Below are 16,804 nucleotides of genomic sequence, written 5' to 3'. Positions count from 1 at the left end.
TTGCTGGCATGCCGTGGCCCAGTACTGGCCCACGAACTGGGAGTTACCCCTGATGTAAGAGACTCATCTCCCATTTTAGAGATGAGCAAACCAAGTAACTTGTCCTTGTGATGTTAGTAAAAATAACAATAAATCCTCAAAGAGGATGAACATCGTTTCTATAAATTGCTTAGAAACAAAGGGACTCTTGCTGCTACCCCCAGTCAAAGAATTTGAGACCACCTGCCTTCCATTAGCTTTTCTCCATCTGCATCTGATCTGCCTCAACCCTCCCTTCTGGGATTCAGAACCCCCCCACTCCCCCAGGTGCTAGGTTAGTTATGTAACACAGCCTCTGACTGGGCATAATTTGAACCAGTTGCAGAAACGGGCATTTCTTTTCACAGAGGGATTATTTTTGAAGCACAAAACAGTAGCTGTGAATGAATGAACCTTTATTGTCAAAGTACAACCATGTATACATTGAGATTGGCTGAGCCTCCCTTCGTGCCCCCACCCCCAACTCAGTGACAACAAACCCTCTGTCTTATTACACCATGTGAGCTAATTGCCTTGCAAGTCAATCATACATAAAGTTTATAAAATTATTTCCCATTCAAGAGCCTAACAGCCCATGGATAAAAGCTGTTCTTCAGCCTGTTGGTACGGCTGGCTATACTCCTGTATCTCCTACTGATTGCTCATGTGGGAAACAGACACTGGAGACACCTGACCAGTGGCCAGAGGCAGATCCGAAGGTTACCTGTATCTGCCATCACCCGCAACAACTAAGACAGCCAATTAGGCCACTTCTCAAAATGCACAATTCAAACTTCCTTCGTAGTGAATGTTAGGGGATCTTATACTTGGCCTCACTGGAGATCAGCGTCTCCACACAAAACAGGCAAAGCCAAGATCTTTCTGTTGCTAGGAGAACCACAAATTGTTCACATGGAAGAAGCTAGGAGGAAAAAAACCAGAGGGAAAAGGAAAATCAGAAATTAACTAGGCCTAAGTCTAGTCTGTGCATCCACACTGCACTTATTTGAGGCCCAAATACTATTTACTGAGCTTTTGAATCTTGTGGCTGGCATAAATGTAAACTGAGAAGAGGATTAAACCTACAAGAGAATGTTTTTCTCCTGCTATTCTATCCGCAGTTTGGATATTTAGCAGCGGTTAAGGAAAGCTTCTGCTTCCTGCCGAAGCCAAAAGCACAACAAAGCACTTGAAAACTGGGTGAGAATTGCCTTCTTGTTTTCCTAATTGTCTACTTTCCCTGCCAAAAGCTTCTCGAATTTGCTTCCCCCTGCGAGGAGAGGGGGAAGGGATTTTTCCCCCCACACATTGCTTTCTTAACCTTTAAGTTTAAAGTAGTAAAAGATAAAACAACCTATATTCGGATCCTGTCCTGTGATCCTGGAAACCGTACATGGGAAGACGGTGGCTCTTTTGCTGCTCATCTCTGCTTCCTAGGTAACTGAATTTGGTCTTTAATTAGCATAGACAGGGCAGTCAGAAGCAGAGGTGCCTCCTTCAAAAGTTGCCTCATTCATCGCTTTCCGTGGACAGTCTGCAGCAGGCTTCGATGAAGGGTAAAGGCAGGCAAACCCACAACAGAGCTTTCACATTCTGAACTTATTTGTGGAGCCTGCACAAATGCTGCAGCGGGAGAGCCTCATGGCTGTAATCAAGCCCTTAGATTTGCTGCTGCGTCAACTGTGGATCATGATTACATTGCCAGCTGATCATTATACAGTTGCGGCCTCTTCCGCAGAAGATGAGCTGGGGGGGGCAAAACACTCCCATCAGAACTCATAATTTGGGGTTTTGTTACAGAATGGAAATGAAGCATCCATTTGGATATTTTATGCTCCAGGTGCTGCTCTTGGGCCCCAGAGCACTCTGGAGATTTGACTTGCAGAATCAAGAACCTCGTCAGCTCTGTTTTGTAAATATATTTAACTTTTGGTCAATCGAACAGGGGAGATGCTGTACCTAAAATATTGTCATGTATATTGGCTATTCACAAAATAACCATCTCATAGAAAATGGAACCATATCTGTAAAAGAGACTCATGTTATTCCTCAGACGGACGAGGTGAGGAAACAGAGAAGATGCTGTGGCTGCTCTCCAGGGGACCCACAAAAGTTGTCAACACTGGCCCCCCACATCCTGCAGCTGCAAGAGCTGCTGGGGCTCGCCTGAGAAAGCAGCCATCAGGGGCGTCCACTTTGATGGGACGCAAAGGATGCCAGCCCGCTCTTCCTCCCAATTTGTAATGCTACCCAGGAGCCCCAACAGCCCTCCTGATCCATCCCAGCCCCACCAGCTGCCCGGAGAACAGTGGTTGGAGCAGCTGTTTTCCATCACTGAGAAAGTCCCTTCATTTTCCCAGGGTGCACAGCCAAAACAGCCCCCCCCCCCGCTCTCTGTAAGTAACTCCCCCTGGCACATAGGTATGAGAGCAGGGGCGTCAAACTGCCTGCCCACGGGCCACATGTGTCATGGTGAAACCGCACCCACCCCACTGCCGGCAACGGAAAAAAAGGCGCAATACGTCACGACACGTCACATGACGTTGCAAGTTTGACACCCCTGCGTTAGAGGGATGGTCATTCTGTTCCTGCTGCTGATTTCCTCCTCTTCCTCTTCCTCTTCCCCGTCTCCATCCAACTGACGGCCTCTGGACTGCTGGGACACGAGGGGTCCTTGTTCTGGCTATTATTTGCTGCTTCGGTGGCCTCTGGCTGGCCACCCGCCTCTCTTTTCCCTTTTTTCTTCTTCTTCTTCTTCTTGACTTTTTTCCATCCGGCCTCTCTTGTATGGCCAGAGTCCTGGGCCACTGGTGGTGGCAAGCCACTTTGCTTCAGAATGTCTGCTGCCGTCACCGCAGCTTCTTGGCACCTCTGCCACTCTGGGTCACTTTCCAGGCCACTGGAAGAATCACAAGCAATGCTGGAGAAAAAAACAGAATTACGTTTTCTCCTGTGCTCGGCTAACCTATATAAATTTATTAAAGTTAAAAGTAAAGGTTCCCCCGCACATGCGTGCTAGTCGTTTCCGACTCTAGGGGCCGGTGCTCATCTCCGTTTCAAAGCTGAAGAGCCAGCGCTTGTCCGAGGACGTCTCCATGGTCATGTGGCCGGCAAGACTAGATGCCAAAGGCGCACAGAACGCTGTTACCTTCCCACCGTAGCGGTCCCTATTTTTCTACTTGCATTTTTACGTGCTTTCGAACTGCTAGGTTGGCAGGAGCAGGGACGAGTAACAGGCACTCACTCTGTTACGCGGCACTCGGGATTCGACCCGCCAAACTGCCAACCTTCTGATTGACAAGCTCAGCGTCCTAACCCACTGAGCCACCGCGTCCCTCTGTATATATTTATTAATGGCTTACAATTGAAAAAGTACACTATTGTGAAAGATCCAGATATACACGGGGAGGGGGGGTATATTAATTAAACCATATTAACAGCTGGAAGACCAGCTGTTTCATTCCTTTATGAGTGAGTCATGCTGACATCTTTAATCAGGTTATTCAACCAATATTCTTTGTACAACATCCAAACTCATGCGCTGAGTTTGCACAATAAGCTTGGCTAAAATGTGCTTGTTATCCTGGGTGGACACAATCCTCCCATGCTGTGCTAAGCAAAGGTAACATCAGACTGGCATCAGTTAAAATCTAGTGCCTTGGTTCACATCAGCCTCTAAGCCATGGCTTCAAAATGACCAAGGCTATCTCCATTCAGTTAAAGATTATTGCTTGACACAGCATATGAATCAGTTTGGTTTAGTGGTTAAGGCACCAGGCTAGAAACCAGGAGACAGTGAGTTCTAGCTCTATCTTAGGCACAAAAACCGGCGGGGCGACTTTGGGCCAATTATCAGCAGAGAATCCCTTCTTAGGCACGAAGGCCGCCTGGAGAACTTTCGGCCGATCACCCAGAAGACAGCGACTTCTAGTCCTGCATGAAAGCCAGTCATTCTCTCTCAGCCCAACGCACCTCACAGAGGTGGTGGTTGTGTGGAAAACTGGAGGAGGAAGGAGTATTAGTACCGTATATACTTGAGTATAAGCCGAATTTTTCAGCCCACTTTTTTGGGCTGAAAACTCCACTTCGGCTTATACTCCAGTCAACAAAAAAAAGAACTGTCCCTTCGTTCGGAACAGGCTGCTGAGAGAAGGGAGGGCTGGGCTCCGCACGGGCCGCGGGTCCGGCGTTCGCCCGCCGAACAGCTGACGGGCGCCGGGCTGTCCCCAGAGCCGGGCGCCTTCCACCGGCGTTCGGCGTTCGCCCGCCGAACAGCTGATAGGCGCGGGCGTGGCCGGGCTGTCCCCAGAGGTAAACTTCGTGACCCACCCAGCCCATGCATAAAACAGAAATGAAAAGTCTTAAAAAAGTTTTGTGCGGTTAAATAAACAGCATTTGCATATTGTTTCTCCACGGAGCACCGACAAAATTCGCTCGAATTAAGGAACGCCGGTAAAAGAACAAGTCTGTGAAAGCGGGCGAGAATTCATTTCTTTTAAACCGGCTGCAAGTACCAGGAGCCAAAGGCAGCCTCTCCGAAAGCCTCACACTGAAAGCGGGCGAGAATTCATTTCTTTTAAACCGGCTGCAAGTACCAGGAGCCAAAGGCAGCCTCTCCGAAAGCCTCACACTGAAAGCGGGCGAGAATTCATTTCTTTTAAACCGGCGAACGAGAAAGAAAGAACGGCAGCGGCGGCGTTCCTCGGTGTGGGCGTGCCTGCGTCTTTGGGTGTGAGGCTTTCGGAGAGGCTGCCTTTGGCTCTTGGTACTTGCACCGGTGTAAAAGAACAAGTCTGTGAAAGCGGGCGAGAATTCATTTCTTTTAAACCGGCTGCAAGTACCAGGAGCCAAAGGCAGCCTCTCCGAAAGCCTCACACTGAAAGCGGGCGAGAATTCATTTCTTTTAAACCGGCTGCAAGTACCAGGAGCCAAAGGCAGCCTCTCCGAAAGCCTCACACTGAAAGCGGGCGAGAATTCATTTCTTTTAAACCGGCGAACGAGAAAGAAAGAACGGCAGCGGCGGCGTTCCTCGGTGTGGGCGTGCCTGCGTCTTTGGGTGTGAGGCTTTCGGAGAGGCTGCCTTTGGCTCTTGGTACTTGCACCGGTGTAAAAGAACAAGTCTGTGAAAGCGGGCGAGAATTCATTTCTTTTAAACCGGCTGCAAGTACCAGGAGCCAAAGGCAGCCTCTCCGAAAGCCTCACACTGAAAGCGGGCGAGAATTCATTTCTTTTAAACCGGCGAACGAGAAAGAAAGAACGGCCGCGGCGGCGTTCCTCGGTGTGGGCGTGCCTGCGTCTTTGGGTGTGAGGCTTTCGGAGAGGCTGCCTTTGGCTCCTGGTACTTGCAGCCGGTTTAAAAGAAATGAATTCTCGCCCGCTTTCACAGACTTGTTCTTTTACACCGGTGCAAGTACCAAGAGCCAAAGGCAGCCTCTCCGAAAGCCTCACACCCAAAGACGCAGGCACGCCCACACCGAGGAACGCCGCCGCTGCCGTTCTTTCTTTCTCGTTCGCCGGTTTAAAAGAAATGAATTCTCGCCCGCTTTCAGTGTGAGGCTTTCGGAGAGGCTGCCTTTGGCTCCTGGTACTTGCAGCCGGTTTAAAAGAAATGAATTCTCGCCCGCTTTCAGTGTGAGGCTTTCGGAGAGGCTGCCTTTGGCTCCTGGTACTTGCAGCCGGTTTAAAAGAAATGAATTCTCGCCCGCTTTCACAGACTTGTTCTTTTACACCGGTGCAAGTACCAAGAGCCAAAGGCAGCCTCTCCGAAAGCCTCACACCCAAAGGCGCAGGCACGCCCACACCGAGGAACGCCGCCGCTGCCGTTCTTTCTTTCTCGTTCGCCGGTTTAAAAGAAATGAATTCTCGCCCGCTTTCAGTGTGAGGCTTTCGGAGAGGCTGCCTTTGGCTCCTGGTACTTGCAGCCGGTTTAAAAGAAATGAATTCTCGCCCGCTTTCAGTGTGAGGCTTTCGGAGAGGCTGCCTTTGGCTCCTGGTACTTGCAGCCGGTTTAAAAGAAATGAATTCTCGCCCGCTTTCACAGACTTGTTCTTTTACACCGGTGCAAGTACCAAGAGCCAAAGGCAGCCTCTCCGAAAGCCTCACACCCAAAGACGCAGGCACGCCCACACCGAGGAACGCCGCCGCTGCCGTTCTTTCTTTCTCGTTCGCCGGTTTAAAAGAAATGAATTCTCGCCCGCTTTCAGTGTGAGGCTTTCGGAGAGGCTGCCTTTGGCTCCTGGTACTTGCAGCCGGTTTAAAAGAAATGAATTCTCGCCCGCTTTCAGTGTGAGGCTTTCGGAGAGGCTGCCTTTGGCTCCTGGTACTTGCAGCCGGTTTAAAAGAAATGAATTCTCGCCCGCTTTCACAGACTTGTTCTTTTACCGGCGTTCCTTAATTCGAGCGAATTTTGTCGGTGCTCCGTGGAGAAACAATATGCAAATGCTGTTTATTTAACCGCACAAAACTTTTTTAAGACTTTTCATTTCTGTTTTATGCATGGGCTGGGTGGGTCACGAAGTTTACCTCTGGGGACAGCCCGGCCACGCCCGCGCCTATCAGCTGTTCGGCGGGCGAACAACGGAGTCGCTCACCCGTGCTTTCCCCCCACATCGCTCACCCGTGCCGCCCCAAAAATGCCGCTGCCGCTCGCCCGCTTGCTTGCTTCCTCGCCCGGGGACCAGCACCAGCCAGCCAGCCCGCCGGCGAGAAGCCCGGCCCGGAGGGGAGGGGAGGGGAGGGAGCAGAGTCACCGGGGGCGCAGCCCGGGGCCCACGTGGAAACAAGGCTTTACACACACACACACACACACACACACACACACAGAGAGAGACGGAGGGAAACAAGCTTGACTGAGGAGGGAAACAAGCCCCTCCCTCCCCCCCCCCCACACACACACACACGCACGAGGAGGGAAACAAGCTTGACTGAGGAGGGAAACAAGCCCCTCCCCCACACACACACGCACGAGGGAAACAAGCTTTACTGAGGAGGGAAACAAGCCCCTCCCCCACACACACGCACGCACGAGGAGGGAAACAAGCTTGACTGAGGAGGGAAACAACGCTTGACTGCCGCCTCCCTAGCAGACCACCCCATTCCTGTTAGAAATGGAGCCCAGTACTTCTAGTACTCCTGCACCAATGGAGCCCAGTACTTCTAGTACTCCTGCACCAATGGAGCCCAGTACTTCTAGTATTCCTGCACCAAAACAAAGACGCAGGTCATACGAAGCTGCTTTCAAACTAAAGGTTGTGTTAAGAGCAGAAAAAAGCAATAACAGTATTGCAGGTAGGGAATTTGGTGTTGATGAAAAACAAGTGAGGGAGTGGCGGAAAATGAAAGCTGAGTTGGAAAAGATTCCAAAGGCAAAAAAAGCTCGACGTGGTTTAACAACTCCATATGTGGCTCTAGAGACTGAATTGCATGAATGGGTTATGGAGTGTCGTCAAAATGGTTACTGCGTAACACGCATGGGAATTCGCTTACGTGCCCTTCAAATGGCTAAAGATGACAAATTAAAAGTACCAGGCATTGAAAATTTTGTTGCGTCAGCAGGATGGTGTACTGGCTTCATGAATAGGTATGGCCTATGTTTGCGGCAAAGAACAAAGATTTCACAGAAGTTGCCAAAAGACCTTGATGAAAAAGTGATGTCATTCCATTCATTCATCATAAAACAAAGAAAGATCCATAACTATGACCTGGGAGATATTGGGAATATGGATGAAACACCTATGACCTTTGATCTTCCAAGCAACAGAACCGTGGCAAGTTTGGGAGACAAAACTGTTTTACTCAGAACCACAGGTAATGAGAAAAACCATTTTACAGTTGTTCTGTCATGTTTGGCTAATGGAACTAAGCTGCGGCCTGTCATTATTTTTAAAAGAAAGACCTTGCCTAAAAAGGTCAAATTCCCACCACGAATTACAGTGCGCCCACATGTTAAAGGCTGGATGGATGAAGATGGAACAAAAAAGTGGCTGGAAGAAGTTTGGAATGGACGACCAGGTGCAGCCTTAAAGAAAAAACCATCATTGCTAGTTTGGGATATGTTCAGAGCCCACACATCTGATGACATAAAAAGATTGGCAAAGTCTTCTCAAGTTACTTTAGCCGTTATTCCAGGTGGGCTTACATCTGTATTACAGCCCTTAGATGTGTGTTTAAATAAACCTTTCAAAGACCGTGTGCGAAAGATGTGGTGCGAATGGATGTCATCTGGTCAAGCCCGACTAACAAAAGGTGGAAATATGATGAAGCCTGACATAGAACTGATAGCAAAGTGGGTTCGTGATGCATGGGAAGAGATTCCAGAGGACATGGTGAAGCACGCCTTCAGGAAATGTGGCATAAGTAATGCTATGGATGGCAGTGAAGACACTGCTTTGCATGAGGAGGACAACTGTGATAGTGATGACAGCGAACTCTGTGACAATGTATATGATGATAACCTCACACCAGCTACAGCTGCAGCTCTGTTTGCAGATACAGATGAGGAGGAGGAATCCAGTTTTGAAGGATTTTGATGCTTGTGTTTTAGCTTGGTTGCTTATTGAGTTAAGGTTTTTGTACATTTAAAGTTATTGTTAATACTTTAATATTATATATTGTTTTTGTTGAATATACTGATAATATATTGTTTTTGTTGAATATACTGATAATATATTGTTTTTGTTGAATATACTGATAATATATTGTTTTTGTTGAATATACTGATAATATATTGTTTTTGTTGACCCTCTTTTCCACATGCCTCAATTAAAGCAATTTTATTGTTATCTACCTGTATTTTTATTTTTGAAATTTACTGTGAGCTGCTGCATTTCCCAGCCTCGGCTTATACTCGAGTCACCAACTTTTTCCAGTTTTTTGGGGTAAAATTAGGGGTCTCGGCTTATAATCGAGTCGGCTTATACTCAAGTATATACGGTATATCTGCCACCTTGAGTTGCATGAGATATAAACAAACAAACAAACTAAAATGAAGCCAGGAGGGCAAGGTACTCTTCAGCTAGCAGGCTGCCTGAGCCAGCCTCAAAAACCGACTGAGGCCCATTTGCAAGCCAGAAGGCGTCAGTACATTGCAGCAGCCATCGCCTCTTCCCCCCTCCCTCCCATTTCCATTCCTCACCTGGAGCTGGAACGCTGCAAGGCAGGCCGTTTCCGGGGAGCAGATTCTGGCTCCCCACAGTCTCCCGGAACGGAGGAGGAAAAGAGGCGAAAGCCTGCGCCATTTCAGGAGGAAAAAGAGGGAAGGTGCTGTGTGAGTTGGCTGCTCAGTCTAGGCCGGGCAGCCCTATGGCTGCTTTTTAGAGTGAAAAGCTGCTGCTGCCTGAAGAGGGCTCCCCTGTAGCCGAGCCTCCTACAGCCCAGACTGCAAGCGTCAATCTCTGGGGTCTAAAGAAGCACCCTTTGAAAGGGGGAGAACCCCTCAGCCCCCCGGCAATCCTGTGTGGCTCAAGCATCCCTCTGGAGCAGGAGTCTCCAACTCTGGCAATTTTAAGACCCGGGAACTTCAACTCCCAGAATCCCCCAGCCAGCACAGCTTCCCTGCTCTAGGCTAGAGCTCCTGACACAGTAGGAGCAGGACAAGTTTACTCCGAGGGATTTTCTCTAGGCTAGCGGCTCACCACTGTCTTCTTCCGGGGAGGCTCCGTTCTCACGTCGCTGGAGTCGCAACGGGCACCTCGAGAGGGTGATCACACTGAAAGGAAAAGCAGGATCAGCGCAATGGAGGCAGAGAGGAGGAAGCCACGGCTGCCGTTCAGCTGGTGCCAAAAAAAGGCTAGCGGTGAGTTTTCTCGCAGCCCCTCCTGCAAATGCAGGCTTGAATCTGTAACCAGGTGCTTGCTGACCATTAACGCTCCCAGCTGGCCCGAGTTCCCAGAAGAGAAAAACCAGAGATATGGGGCCAGGCCAGCAGAACGGAGTCTGTCCAAATGGCTTCCGGGAAGCACCGGTCAAGTCCCATTTTTCCCAGAGCAGGAATGCAGGTGGAAACAGGAAAGGAGCAAAGTCAGGGGCATCCAGGGATGTTTCCCCCTCCTCCCATACCGAGAGAGAAAGGCATGTAGAAATCTAGGACTTTGGCCCAGCTAATGGGAGAAGTAATGGACCTTTTCACCAAGACTGACAGTTATTTTGAAATCAGTTGTCACTTGGTTAGAGTTTCAAAGAAGGAAAGTCGGGTTAATAATCTCTTGTTTCGACACATCCATTCAGGCCACTTAACTGAATATTAAACTGCCCAGAGTCGCATACAAAATTTCCCCCCCCTTGATTACATTGATTCAGAATGTTGCATATTTTGCCCACAAATTCATCTTCTTCCATTATCCCGTCACTCAGGGGTAACATGCAAACACCTCCAGGCTGAGGACCCCTACTTCCCTCTGCAACCATCCCAACTTGGGGCCTGCTTTCTGGCCTGCATTTCAGCCTTCCTGTCCATAAGGAAAGCTCCGCCTTCACGCCATCAGCTCTAGTCTGCAAGACCATCCCTTTCTTTCAGATTTGCCATATCTTGTTATTTTCTCTCAGCTTCACAGACCTGTGTTATATCTACAGGGAGTCCTCGTATAGTGACAACAATGGGGACCCAGAACTCAAGTCATTAGACAAAGTGGCCGCTAAGAGAAACTGCAACTGTGCTGATGGTTTCACTTCAGCTTTCCTACAACCTGCAAAGACGTAACTGCAAGGATGGGATGGAAAGTTACCGCTTCATCACCATCATAACTGCGAACAGTCACTAAGCAAGGCAGTTACTAAACAAGGACTATTTCTTTTCTTTCAGTTGTTCCTTCAAGGTGTCTGCCATTCTCTCCTCTTATATGCCACGTCACCATCTCCCAAATGCCACTCTCATCATTAATCCAGATATTTATTTTAAACATTCATATAATTGTACGTTTTTACACACACACACACACACACACACACACACACACACACACACACAATTTATATATTGACCTCTGCTACCCATCAAGATTTTCAAGGAACATGCTGGTTCAAAAGAATGTATAAGTCAGACTACCAGCTTTGGTTTTAATGTGAAGCATTTCCTGCCAAGGACCAACCAGGTTGGCACAGTTAGGCCAGAACAGGGGTAGGCAACCTCGGCTCTTTTATGACTCATGGACTTCAACTCCCAGAATTCCTGAGTCAGCATAGCTGGGAGTTCTGGGAGTTGAAGTCCATGAGTCATAAAAGAGCCGAGGTTGCCTACCCCTGGTCTAGAAGCACACAGTGGAGTTTTACCCCAAGTATGTTCACACGATTCTATGCAAATCAGGATCTCTAATCTAGAAGTTGCTTTGCAAGCCAAACATACTGGTACTGCGTATCTCCAACTAAGAGGTAAAGCCCTTATGGTGGGAATGTAAAATGCACAATTCAGGAGCCATGGTGGCGCTGTGGTATGAATGCAGTATTGCAGGCTAATTCTGCCAACTGCCAGTAGTTTGATTCTCACCGGCTCAAGGTTGATTCAGTCTTCCATCCTTCAGTAAAATGAGGACTCAGACTGTTGGGGGCAACATGCTGACTTGGTAAACCACTCAAAGAGGGATGCAAAGCACTGTGAAGCGGTATATAAATCTTAGTGCTTTTGCTATTCAGAATTCTCTAGGAAAAGTGCCCACCAGGCCATACCAAAGGGAAAAAGTTAATAAAATGCTTATGCCTACTTGTCCAAGATTGCGTCCAGTTTCTTTGCAATGTGTGCTCGAAATTCTGGTGTGGTCTGCAGTTCATTTCCATCCTGCTCATGGTGGCAGATCTTCTTTCTGTTTCAGGAGAATGAAGATTCAGTTATTCTCTGAGATTCCCTTCGCCATAGGAGTAATCTCTGGAAGACTTCAATCAATCACTTGCCATTCAGGTCGTTCACCTTGAACAGAATCATTTCAATGTATTTGGCGATGCCTGAGAATGCTGGCAAGTGCAGTTCACGTCACCCAGGGCATATCATTCGTATGAACTACGGCTTCCAGCACGCTCTGAAATGATTTTGCTGGCTAGGGTGCTGGGAGCTGAAGTCCATGCTCCTCAGCAGATGTCCCTGGAAAGCTGTGGGAGAAGAAACACCATACCGTGTTTGCTTCTTACGGCCTGGTATGGGATTCACCTGCTTTCAGTGTAGTAGGTCTCTCATATCTAAATGAGGCTTGCAGGAAATGATCCCCAATTGAAGCAGCAGCCTCCTCCTGAGTAAGTCCTGCCTGCACCAAGAGCAGCCCTATGTCTCTTCAGGCGCTGTGCTCTCTCCCCCATCCTCCTTTTTGGAGGGGATTACAGCAAAGCAACGGCTGAACATTTTGATTCTTGCCTTTGGAAAGCTAGCATGTCAGGAGTCAAGGATTTCAGCCTACGCTCCTCAGCCTTCCTCATCCAGAAACATATGTTTCTCTTACTTGCGGAGGGAAGTTGTGACCCTCCATGAAGGGACGAGGTGCCACTGTTTAAGAATCGTATTTATGTCCAGTAGATGCAATTGGGGAAAGTTTAATTACCTGATGCTGGATTCCCCCGCTTGCTGGTTCTTTTTCAAAGAATTCTCTGAAAACAAAAATCCAAATTAAAAAAACCCCCAAAACCTTCAATGCGAATTCAAAACAGTTGTGACTAAAAAATATAGATGGCAGAAAAAGGCCCATTCAGAATTTGACAGAAAGACTAGCTTAATTGACCACAGGGATGCAGTGCACACCCCCGCTTTGAACTTCATCAAAGCCCTTGACAAAGTCTCCCTTCAGAGCCCAGCAGAGCAAAACAGTTCCGTGAAAGGATGCCACCCCTAGACAGATACACAGCTGGCTGAAGCACCGCAACCGAAGAACGTTTCGTGGCTGTGTGTTTTGCTGGAAGGAAGCATCCAGGGGCGGATGGGGAAGGCTCTGTCTGATAAATTTATTTTTTATTTATTTTTAATCCCATTTATATCCCGCCCTTCTCCGAAGACTCAGGGTGGCTTACAATCTAAAGCACAAATCAATGTGCTTAGCAATAGCCTTCATTCTACGTATATGCCTGCTTATTAGGGCTTTCGCCCCCCCCCCAGCGGCATTATTACAAAGTCAGCTTATTGCCCCCAACAATGGCTTTGACAAGGAACTGGGGAAATGGCTATCAATTTACCAGGGCTACCTTGAGCAAAACCCAGCAGGATGAATGCAAACAGAGACAAAAAGCAAGCTCCTATATCTAAATAAGAAAAAAGGTGTATATATATAAAGTACAGGATAGATGAACCAGACACATGCAAGGGGATCTGGATGTCTTGATGGATCACGAGCTGAATATAAGCCAACAGTGTGATAGTGAAGCAAAAAAGACAAATAACAGGTCGTCTTCCACTTACAACAGTTCAGTGATCATTTGAAGTTACAACAGCACTGAAAAAAGTGTCTCATGTCCATTTTTCACAATTACGTCCCTTTGCAGCGTCCCCAGGGTCACATGATTTACATTCAGATGCTTGACAACCGGTTCGTATTTATGGGTGTGTGTGTGTGTGTGTGTGTGTGTGTGTGTGTGTGTGTCACGTGATCCCCTTTTGTGACCTTCTGACAAGCAAGGCCAACTGGGAAACCAGATTCACTTAGCAACTGTGTTGCTAATGTAACAACTTCAGTGATTCACTTCTTGCTACTTTGCTACTATAGGGATGCGGTGGCTCAGTGGGTTAGGATGCTGAGCTTGTTGATCAGAAGGTCGGCAGTTTGGCGGGTCGAATCCCGAGTGCCGCGTAGCAGAGTGAGCACGTTACTCGTCCCAGCTTCTGCCAACCTAGCAGTTTGAAAGCACGTAAAAATGCAAGTAGAAAAATAGGGACCATGACGGTGGGAAGGTAACAGCGTTCCGTGCGCCTTTGGCGTCTAGTCATGCCGGCCACATGACCACGGAGATGTCCTCGGACAAGCGCTGGCTCTTCGGCTTTGAAACGGAGATGAGCACCGGCCCCTAGAGTCAGAAACGACTAGCATGCATGTGCGGGGGAACATTTACCTTTTTACTTTCTTGTGGCAAGAAAGGTTGTAAAATGGGGCAAAACTCACTTAACAAATTTCTCACCTGTCCTGTGCTGATCAGATTGCTATTGGTATGTGGATTCTAGTCCTGGATACTGTACAGGTATCACAGCAGCCCTGAAAAAGAAGGCTTATAATTGCTTCTAGAAATTGTGACTGTCACAGCATCTGTGCAGTCACAGGACCACCCTTGCAACCTTTACTGCCAGGTTCTGACAAGCAAAGACAATGGAAAGCTGGCAGGAAGTCACAAGTTGTGGTTCACAAAATGTCATGCTTAACTAACGACTGCAGACAATTAACAACCAGAGCTGGAACTGATGTTGTAAGTTGGTGCAGTCATTTGATGTCGCCCTTTACAATCACATCACTTAACAACAGACTGTCCCAACTGAATAGAATAGAAGATTGGTGGTGGCTGTTGGTGTTTAGTCTGGAGAACTCTGACCCCAGTTTCTTTCCACAATTTAATGCTGAATTCTTTGTTCTCAAGATCTTTTCCTGAGGCCTAAATGTCAGATCATACAACACGAAGACAGCCAAGGCCTGTTGGTGCCGGGTGAGGCTACAAGCTCTACAAAGGAATTTTTTCCGTTTGGGAGGCAACTCCCGTTTTTAAATCCCTCTGAAGCTACATTTGCTTGCATTAGACTTGTTTCACAAAGATCTGCTCATGTGACACAGCTCTCCTCGTGCTGTTAATTGATCCACTTTCATGAAGTGAGTGGTGGGAAGTACCTCCCAGAGAGCCCGGTTAAGTCAGGGGTAGGCAACCTTGGCTCTTTTATGACTCGTGGACTTCAACTCCCAGAATTCCTGAGCCAGCCATGCTCCCAGGAATTCTGGGAGTTGAAGTCCACGAGTCATAAAAGAGCCAAGGTTGCCTATCCCTGGGCTAAGTCCTTTGCACCAGCTCTGTCACAGAGAGGTGATGGGTTTTGAGTGCCCCTTCTTACATGACTGTTCGTAACACATATATTTTACGGTATATTACACAGAACTGTACATACACATACATACAGGTAGTTGATGATTTATGACGATAAAGCCCAAAATTTCCCTTACTAAGCAAGACAGTTAAAATGAGTTGTGCCCCATTTTGGTTCCTTTCTTGCCACAGTTAAGTGAGTCACTGCTGTTCACTTCATAACACGGCTGTTAAGTGAATCTGGCTTCCCCATTGACTTTGCTTGTCAGAAGGTCACAAAAGAGGATCCCATTAGCCCAGGATGCAGCAACCATCATAAATATGAACCAGTTTCCAAGTGTGTGACTCCTGACCACAGGGATGCCGCAAGGGTCGTTAGGTGCGAAAAACGGTCCTGTCTTTTTCCAGCACCGTTGTAAAACGAACTGTTGTTAAGTCGAGGATTATCTGCACGTCTGTGTGCGTACCTGTGTACGTATATAAAAACATAGGTATATTTTATGATACACACACACCAGAGACTCCCAGGGCTCCTGAACCTCGGCCGCTTTAAGACTGGCGGACTTCAGCTCCCAGCTGGCTGAGGAATTCCGGCAGTCGAAGTCCGCCAGTCTTAAAGCGGCCGGGGTCGAGGACCATCCTGGCAGCAACCGAAGCCCCGCCGCGGCGGCGGCGGCTAATTCCGCAGGCGCGAAGGCGGCGGCGCCGGAAAGGCTCGGGCTGCCTTTCGGGGCCGGCCAGGGCACTGAGCTCCCTGGGCAACCGGGGCGCCGTCGCCACCAGCCGCCGGACGGATCGGCGCGCCCTCCCGGAGGCCGCCGAGGAGCCCCGGCCGCTCGGCCCTCGCGGGCCAGGAAGCCCTACCGCCTGCAGCCAGGGCGGCCGCGCGACCGAGCGCCGGATCCCAGGCCGCCTCCCGCAGGCGCCGCCAGGCCGCCGCGTCTTCCTCGCTGTCGCCGTCGCTCGCCTCGGGCCCGCGCGCCGCCATCCCCAAGCCGCGCCGGCCGCAGAGCGCTCTGGGAGTTGTAGTCCGGGGGCCGCTGAGAGGGCGGGCGCCAGGCTCCCGCGGGATCTGGGTCGGGAAAGCCCGCCGCCCCGTGGGCCGCCTCCAGGCCGCGCGGACGGATCCACCGCGGCGGCGCAGGGGGAGGCGCTTCCCATGCAGGCCTCGCTTCCGGCCGGGGGAGGGGAGAAACCTGCGCCGTCCGGGAAGAGCGGCGGCTGCGGCCCCTTCCGGTGAGCGGGGGACCGGGCGGGCCGGGGGGGTCCGGAGTCGGGGTGGGGGGCTCCGGGAGGGGCGGGAGAGCGGGGCGCTTGAGGGGGAGCCTCCGGGCAGAAAGAAGCCGCCTCTCCCCTCCCCCCACCCAGGCCGGCCCTGTGGGGGGGGTCCTCTGCTGGGAAGGGCCCGGGAAGGGGGGGGGTCTTTGGGGGCGGGGTGGGGCAAGGGCGCCCCCAGAAGAGGGTTGGGGTCGATGGCTGGAGTCGGGGAAGGAGTCGGTGGGAAGACGGCGCATGCGCGGGACGCAGCTTATGATCTTTGCTTTATTCCTCTGACCTACGACGAGGAGGAGACGGTGGGCGGCTTCGGGCAGGGAGAAGCCGCTTGATCCGTTCCCGTGGCAGTCAGTGGGTCAGCAGCCGGTGGATCCGGGAAAGAGGACCAACGCTGCCCCTGTTGGGGAAAATATATTTCGGAATAGAGCTGGAAGGGACCGTGGAGGTCATCTAGTCCGGCCCCCTGCTCGAGCAGGAGACCCTCTGTCATTTCAGACAAACGGTTCCCCAATTTCTTCTTAAAAACCTCCGGTGATGGAGCACCCGC

General features: G+C 49.7%; 2 protein-coding genes across 3 annotated transcripts in view; one reads left to right on the top strand and one right to left on the bottom strand.

The window, feature by feature from the left end:
• Positions 1 to 305: 305 nt before the first annotated feature.
• LOC308674435 (protein CUSTOS) lies at positions 306 to 16,090 on the bottom strand. Its single transcript, XM_081338882.1, has 6 exons — positions 15,847 to 16,090; positions 12,537 to 12,582; positions 11,712 to 11,810; positions 9,651 to 9,724; positions 9,152 to 9,245; positions 306 to 2,938 (listed from the first exon to the last, which is right to left on the bottom strand). Exons 1-6 carry the CDS (start codon positions 15,968 to 15,970, stop codon positions 2,596 to 2,598), a joined length of 780 nt encoding a protein of 259 aa, XP_081195008.1. The 5' UTR covers positions 15,971 to 16,090; the 3' UTR covers positions 306 to 2,595.
• RNF185 (ring finger protein 185) overlaps positions 16,071 to 16,804 on the top strand; it is an 18,315-nt gene continuing 17,581 nt past the window's right edge. For both annotated transcript variants that reach the window (XM_081338883.1, XM_081338886.1), the window contains exon 1: positions 16,071 to 16,218. The gene's annotated coding sequence lies outside the window, so the exon portion shown is untranslated. The remainder of the gene's footprint in view (positions 16,219 to 16,804) is intronic.

The sequence above is a fragment of the Vipera berus genome (genome assembly GCF_964194415.1).
Source record: "Vipera berus genome assembly, chromosome: 14".
Lineage (NCBI taxonomy): Eukaryota > Metazoa > Chordata > Lepidosauria > Squamata > Viperidae > Vipera > Vipera berus.
The sequence above is the reverse complement of the archived record's forward strand: the minus strand, read 5'-3'. Positions and strand labels throughout refer to the sequence as shown.

Bases quoted from the DNA above. Each gene is read 5' to 3' on its own strand.
- LOC308674435 (XM_081338882.1), bottom strand. From the start codon at position 15,970: ATGGCGGCGCGCGGGCCCGAGGCGAGCGACGGCGACAGCGAGGAAGAC. The intron at 9,725-11,711 runs GTAGGCATAAGC...TTTTCCTTTCAG, and splicing joins CTGGACGCAATCTTGGACAA to TGTGATCACCCTCTCGAGGT. The intron at 2,939-9,151 runs GTGAGGAATGGA...TTTTTTCTCCAG, and splicing joins TTGCAGCGTTCCAGCTCCAG to CATTGCTTGTGATTCTTCCA.